At 43.1% G+C, this 7,506-nt stretch overlaps 1 protein-coding gene across 1 annotated transcript; it reads right to left on the reverse strand.

Moving 5' to 3' along the window:
• Positions 1 to 306: 306 nt before the first annotated feature.
• Positions 307 to 7,148, reverse strand: LOC123399933 (anaphase-promoting complex subunit 5). The gene is made up of 20 exons (XM_045094323.1): positions 6,860 to 7,148; positions 6,219 to 6,378; positions 6,003 to 6,118; positions 5,653 to 5,896; positions 5,273 to 5,366; positions 5,101 to 5,179; positions 4,912 to 4,997; positions 4,293 to 4,425; positions 4,147 to 4,179; positions 3,715 to 3,969; positions 3,426 to 3,503; positions 3,008 to 3,282; positions 2,325 to 2,384; positions 2,107 to 2,174; positions 1,898 to 2,003; positions 1,668 to 1,809; positions 1,484 to 1,582; positions 1,130 to 1,394; positions 974 to 1,041; positions 307 to 846 (listed from the first exon to the last, which is right to left on the reverse strand). The coding sequence occupies exons 1-20, from the start codon at positions 7,109 to 7,111 to the stop codon at positions 691 to 693; spliced, it is 2,769 nt and encodes a 922-aa protein (XP_044950258.1). The 5' UTR covers positions 7,112 to 7,148; the 3' UTR covers positions 307 to 690.
• Between the last annotated feature and the right edge of the window lie 358 nt (positions 7,149 to 7,506).

Below are 7,506 nucleotides of genomic sequence, written 5' to 3' on the forward strand. Positions count from 1 at the left end.
AACAAAATAATGTTGCCATGATATGCCATCTGAAACATCCATCACAAGTGAGTGAATGAGCTGCGTGGCTGAAGCATATATATTGTTATAATCAGACAAACACGGTACAAGAACAAGTTCTACTCCCTCCGTTCCTAAATACAAGTCTTTTTATAGGTTTTACTAGAGGACTGCATACGGATGTATATGTATATAGACATATTTTTAGAGTGTAGATTCATTCATTTTGCTTCGTATGTGGTAGAGCTTCGTATGTAGTCTACCCCTAGTGAAATCTTTAAAAATAATACTCATTGAAAGCTGAGATTGACTGATAGAAAGCTGAGACGGCGCAGGAACAAAATTCAATTGATTTTACAACTCATACAAAGCTCTCTCGAACTGTGCCGAAAGTTGAGATGGACTGATATACATTCATTCAGCAATAGAATGCATCAGGCCATGAGTAGCTGGTGAGACCACCCAGTTGTTCTTCCTCGTACAAAGCTCCCTCGAACAGTGCTGAAATTCAGCCAGTGTGCATGCCAAGGTCCTCGCCCGCCCAACCGATGAGGCGACTTTGCAGAGGAAGTCATGGAAGGAGTCTTGAGATCAGGTGGACAAAGCAGGCACTTCTGTTTGTGCTCCTGCTGCTACCTCGCTGCAATACATGGCCCCGTCCTACCAGAGCGGTTGATTAACTGTGCAATGTCAGTAAGCAAGTGAATCCTCCTCGTCGCGCGGGTTCTCAAGGGTGGTAACGTGCTCCTTGAAACGAGCCGCGGCTTCCTCCCTCTCGTCTAACTTGCCCAGGTGGTTATACGCCATGGCCTTCAGATAGTACACCTCTGTCGCCATCTCGTGGTACTGCATATCACAATGGATTTTAAATTTGTGTGAGGTTTATAGTCCTCTCTTCAGGCGCTTTGGACTCGATCTCGGTAATGTCTCAGCGTTTCAGGAAGAAAAGTTTGAGATGCAGCTGTCAGCTCACCTCCAAAACATGCAGATCTTCAGCTGCTTGATTTAGAGGGTCCAGAACAGCACAGGGATCTTCAGAAACTGTCATTAATAAAGAACGAGAGATCCATCAAGCAACTGAATGTGAAGTAGGAAGCACGTGGTAGGAAACCATCATCCGGTTACATACCTGAAAATTCTGGATCAGTTAAATGGCATTTTGCTAAGACTAACTGAGACCGAGCACGCAGCTCAAGACCGCCATGGCCGAGAATCATAGGAAGGCTTTGATAAACAAGACTTAGGGCCCTCTTCGCGTGGTTTGATCCAAGAGCTAGCCACAGTTCAGCGAGAGTAAGTGTGGCCGAAGCTTCAAGCAGATCCAAATTAAACGATTTGCAAAACGATTGGCTGGCTAATGCGTAAGGGAGACCAAGGACCGCGTTGTCGGACTTCTGTGGAAGGAGGGAAAATATTAGTTCTCTCTGTGTAGCATTGCAATATTTTATGAGGTTTTAGTCTCAACAAAAATGATCTGTCTTACTCTATGTATTTCGGCAAGTAACAAAAGGACACTTGCATTCTCTACTTGCATGTTGTACTTGTGGCATGTAGTGAAAAGGGAATTCGCCACAGCTGCTGCCTGCACAAAGGACACAAAGGAAACTCGAGTATTAGGGGAATACTTGGACCAACATGGTTGAATAGTAAGCAAGTAAATCCAGAACCTGGCTAAACTCTTTTGCAGCGAGTAACGTGCGGGCACGCCGTAGACTAGCTTCAGTCTTTAGCTCAATGTCTACTCCACTGACAGAAGATGAGAGCACCCCAAATTCATCACAGATTTGTTGCGCAATTCTCAGGTGTCCTCTACATAGATCAATTTTACACCAAATAATAACAGATCAAATTGTGGACGAGTGCAGTTGATAGAAGAAGTGAAGAAACAGCTCCGTACCGATGCAAGGCACGCTCATGTAGCAATTGCATTTTGAGAAGGTGGATCTGTGAATTCATCGAGGATGGGAACTTCTCTTCGGCAAGCTTGAGCGCACAGAATGCCGCTGCAGAAAAAATGGATATTATCGAGCCATAAGTAACTATGGAAACTTACATAGCTCTTGGAGGTTGTAGCACATACATGTTGGTCATACACAAGTAACTAACCTGAATATCCTTTGAAGACTGCTAACTGTTCAATTAGCTTGACATATGCCAGTGACAGCTCCGATGAACTGTTAAAGAAAATACAATACTATCACATATCTAGATTAGTGAAGCATCAAAACAATTTAAAAGCTACTGCTTGCATGGTACATGATAAATGTGTACATAAAGCTGAAGTGTTACACAAATATAATTGCCAGAATTTCGTTATGTTCTACCTTGCAGCATCAGCAAAGCAGGTTGCATAGACCAGCGTATTCATTCGAACCATCTGAGCACTGTGGAGAGGGTTAACAGAAATCAGTTTTCTAGAAAGGACAAGTTAGCAAAAAAAAAACATTGGAGTTCATTCCATAATATGATTTACCATAATTTCAAGTAATAATGGAATGTAATAAAACGTCAGCTGAAAGTTGGCAACAAAGGAGACGATCAAACGTTTCATGTAGCACGAGGCTGAAGCAGATCAAGGCTTGAATTAACACTATGTAAGACCAAAAGTTTTTAAAAGGTCTTATGCACATTGAACAAGTAACAACATGTGGGGCCAACATCCCGCTGTTTCTAGTATTTAAAGTTATCTACTCCCTCCGTCCCAAAATAATTGACTTAAAAGTGACTTTGTTTTATACTAAAGTTAGTACAAAACTGAGTCATTTTCAAGTCACTTATTTTGGGACGGAGGGAGTAATATTTAGCGGTATCAGTGAATAGTCCAACAACATGCGGCCCAAGTATTTGCACTTCCTAAACTGAGACACTTGGTCATTGTTTATCTAAAGCTCCCTTTCGCCAGCACATCCACAATTATGTACCAAGCTGGCAAATAATTATACAACTTGCAATTTCTGCTATGAAAATGAATTTTGTTAGTAAACATTAACAGAGAACAGATAAGTACCTTCCATAGTGCTCCCAGGCAGTGGCCCTCATCAAATGTGCTGAGCCGGCTAATTGCAATACTGATGTAGGTATTGGACTTGGTTGTGCATGAAAGTGGAAATTGTCAAAGTCATTTGCAATAAGTTTTCTAGTCTTTGCTGAGCTATTAGACCAAGATCTGGAAGCATCAGACAGATTCCTAAGCCATGAGGTACTGAAACTACCATTATCATTCGAAATTGATAAGCTATCTGTGCCGAAGTCGGACAGCACATGGGAACTTAATCTTAAATTCTGCAATGAAGCATAAGACAGAAAAACTAATTAATTTAGAAGCAAATATATACATCCTCTATATTAAGGATGAGTGTCCAAAGTAATGATCTAAACGCTCTTATATTTCTTTACAGAGGGAGAATAGTTTAAGTGTGACATACCTTGCAGACATCTGCAGGACAGGTTCTAAGCTTTGTAGAACCATTAGGGCCAAAGGACACCAACGGCCTTTGGACATGCTGGCAAGTAAAGGTTTAGAGTCAGAAGGAAAAACAGATCAACAAGGACGCACAACTACACTGTATATAAAAGTTGTGATGCCATGTCTGAACGCTCGCACTAGGACAGCCCGACAGTGTACAAAAGCAGGAAGATGAACAAAGAAACTTAAACATAGCTAAGTATTTTAAAGACCTTATAAAGGCAAATAATACCAAAATGAGGTCTTACCTTCAAATCAAATTTTGCAAGAGAGATGTGATCAAAGGATAGTAAGCTTGTAAGTTTCAGCATATCAGCTCTCTTAAGGGATCGCTTCAAAAGAACAAGCAACTGCTGCTGAATGGACAATGGTGTGCCCAGTCCAATATTGTTTCCAAGTGAATATCGAGAACCAATTAATCCAACTGTGCTTGATATACCTATCTTTGATAATAGATTGGAAATGGCTCCTAATATATATGCAAGGCACGAGTCATCATTGTTCTGAAAAAAAAACAAATTATGGTATCTGTTAAGCAGCCAAGTGAAGAGCAGCTTGCATTAATAGTGAGATATCACTAAGACAATGTAATATATACGCAAGGCATGAATCATCATTGTTTCTTTCAAAATGGTTGGACGGAATTCTATTTGAGAAAGAGACAAGTTCAGTAAACTAACCATTTGAGAAACACGCACTGCTTCTGTGAATGCCTGCAAGAAAGCAACCGAACATAACAATAATCAATGTGCAATGTTGAAATAAATAGCTCAACGGAGTGATATGCTGATAGCAGAAAACAAGAAAAACAAATACCTTATATTACCTCTAGGGCTTTCTTTGGATGTCCAAAATAACAATGCAGGTTGCCTAAGCAGAGCAGAGCGCTCTCATACTTTCCGACAATATTATCTTGGTGAGGAGATAAAGAACGACTGAAAAGACCTTGCATCCCAGCACTGTAAATAAAGTATAACCAGTTAGGAACAAATTTACAAGAGGTTACTGTGTCTCCAATATACAGCATACGCAACATGTCATTATCACATCTTGGGTTGTGGACAAAAGACTCCAACCTTTCAGCCTAGAGAGCAGGCCAACAAATAAGCGGTAGCATTAAGCAACACTACACTAGGATAATATAAGTGACACTGTTGAATGAATACGACTTTTAGTGGTTTTATTTCATGTAGATGCTTTCAACAGTCTAGATTCTATAGCATAACATGACTATGCTGATTTATCAGGACATTGCATACAAAGGCATTCATTAACTTCAAAAAATGTCATCAGGCATTGCTTAAATGGACAGAACAGGTGTTGAAGCATCAAAAAGTCACACCAATGAGCTGGTGACTAAATGCTCAACGGTCACATTCAATTATGGAAAAATGTGGTCACAATATCAGCACTCCCCATAGTATGGTCGGGAATCTGGGACTGACCTGTAATCAAAATAGCGGTGAAGATGGTCCAACGAAGCAACATAGTCATCATGGCAAAGAGCATTCAAGTATTGCAAGAATTGGACCTGACAGGTAGAACAAGGTTCAAAGTAAACCAAAAAGTATTGGAAGCTGTTCACTGTCCTGCATAGTCACATATGAGATGCATTATACTGTGGCATAACTTACACGATGAAGCTCCGGAGCTAATGTCTGAAGCTGTGTCATAGTGTTGTTAAATGAATTCAAAGGCACCGAGCTGGGATCCCTGCAACAAAAGAGCTGCCGTTAAAGGCACTGTGCATATCCTTGAGTTTTCAATACGTGGATTAGCTGATTAAATGTAGGAAACGACACTCACTTTTCAAGAACGTCAGCTTGCTGGTTCAGATATGCCTCTAATTGCCACCTTGATCTCAGACAAGTTGGACTATCCTCTGCTTTGAAAATATCGGCTAGAAAAGAAAAGACAAATGCTTAATAAGTATAGTTGATCATTTGACATCCTGCAATCCTGGTAAAACCAAAGTAACTCTCACAAATAGGTTTCATGTGGTACAGGTAAACAAAGAAGAGTAAAATTCAGTCACCTAATCTGTTTGGCAACAAAAATAATCACGGATGGTTCTCAAATTTCCGCTGTGCCATTTATTCTTTCTTCCGTGGCAAATTCAAATAATTCCACAGCCCCATGAAAGTTGAATTAAAATTAGGTTAAAAGGGTTTAGAGTACAAGTTTACCTTCATCAAAATTATGGAGTGAGATTGGTGCTTGGATTAGAGACGAAGAGCTCTCCCCCATATGGCTCCCAGTGGCATAGCCTTGAGTATATCTGTCAAATACCCCAGATCTAACACCTATATCTGCATCCATCGGGTCGCTCATTTCTATTTCACTATTAAAGTCCTCATCTTCTGCCAAATCATATGAAGCGTCAGCAGAGTTACAGTACGCCACAAGATTTGCCAACAGATGGCAGACACCCTACAAGAATTTTCAGCCTACTCAGTTCATACCCCAAATAAGAAGAGAGAAGGGCATATAAATATCAAAAGAAAGGGCTGTGGATGCAATATTCTACTTGTAGCACCTCAAAAGTCATTGAATTGAAGGCCAGTATACAGCAACGAAGAAAAACTCCAAGCTGACTATTTGGATCCAGAAATTCATCTCCCACATTTCCACCCTCCGGTGAAGTGAGCACACCTGGCGAAAAACACTGCAGGGTAAGCTGTCTATTTGGGAGCCGTATATTAATAAGAGAACACCAAGGACTAAAAAAATCCACCCATACTGTGAAGCTCACCTCTTAGCTTATCAAAAAAGTTGAACAAATCGTCTGGTGAGTTAAGCCCAGCCAGTGTGGTTGTCAGCTGCTCACAAAGCCAACCATTAACTAAGTCATCTACCGCCTTCAACTGCCTCAAAAGCTCTTCCAGCGGCGGTTCCAGGAAATCCTCACATGACTGTAAAAGAAGAATAAGGTACGAGTCAAGACATATAACCGTATATATCAAAAACATATAACCGTACATATCAAAAACAGCAGAAGAACCACATGCTATCGATCAACAACAAATGTATTAACGAACATTCCCTCGAGCCAAGTCCAGATTGCATATATCAACAACAGTGTCGTTCGCAAGGCCATAGCGAATCGGCGATAATGTGGCTGCATCAGCTGCCAAGTTTCTCACGCGAAATATAGCGGCTACCGAGGAGTTCCTGTAACAAAATCGACTGAACCGGCAAAAAAACTGATGCTTTACTGAATGACACGCGGTAGATGAACACTTGACCGGATGGAGCCCATTCTGCACTTGGATGCAAATTACGGTGTGCAATGGGGCTTGGAGATGGTGGTAACTGGTAAAGGTAATCTCCGTCGAAGAAAATGGTGGGCAGTGGGAGCACACGGACAACGGCGGCGAGAGGGGAGGAGCTTACGCGGGTGAGGGCGAAGAGGAAGAGCCCGAGGCGGTTGTGGTGGGCGGACGACTCGAAGGGGAACGGCGGGGCCTGCTGCTGCGCCGGCGGCGCGAAGACCTGCACGAGGTGGCACACCGCCATCTTGTGCGGCGTCAGCTCCAGCAGCGCCCCGAAGTCCGCCGACCCCGCGTCCCTCGCCGCCGCCCCGGACCCCGCGCCCGCCCCGCCGCGCTCCCCCGCGCTGCCGCCGACCCCCGCGAACACATTCATGGCGGCGCCGCCGCCGACGACGACTTCGCCGGAGACGAGGGGAGGGGAGGGGAGGGAGTGGAGTGTGGTGGGGTGGGTAGGGGCTTTGGGCTTTCAGTTCAGCCTCGTCCTCGTGGGCTCCCACGACGGAAGTAAAGTGGGCCGGCAATTTTCTCTGGCCAATGGGCCACATGTGCATAAATGGGTCGGCGGCCCCTACCGTTGCTTCTAGAGCTGGCAACAAATTTTTACAACAATCTATACGCATCTGAGGGGGTGGGTGCATGATATGAAGCGAGTTCTGAATGTCGTTCCAACAATGGCTACACCGGCTATGAATGATGTCTTGAATGCTAGGGTACACTCAGGAGGAGGTCAAAACGGCACTGTTCCAAATGTTCCGTCTGGCCCAGATG

The sequence above is a fragment of the Hordeum vulgare genome, chromosome 5H (assembly GCF_904849725.1).
Source record: "Hordeum vulgare subsp. vulgare chromosome 5H, MorexV3_pseudomolecules_assembly, whole genome shotgun sequence".
In the NCBI taxonomy this organism is placed as follows: Eukaryota; Viridiplantae; Streptophyta; class Magnoliopsida; order Poales; family Poaceae; genus Hordeum; species Hordeum vulgare.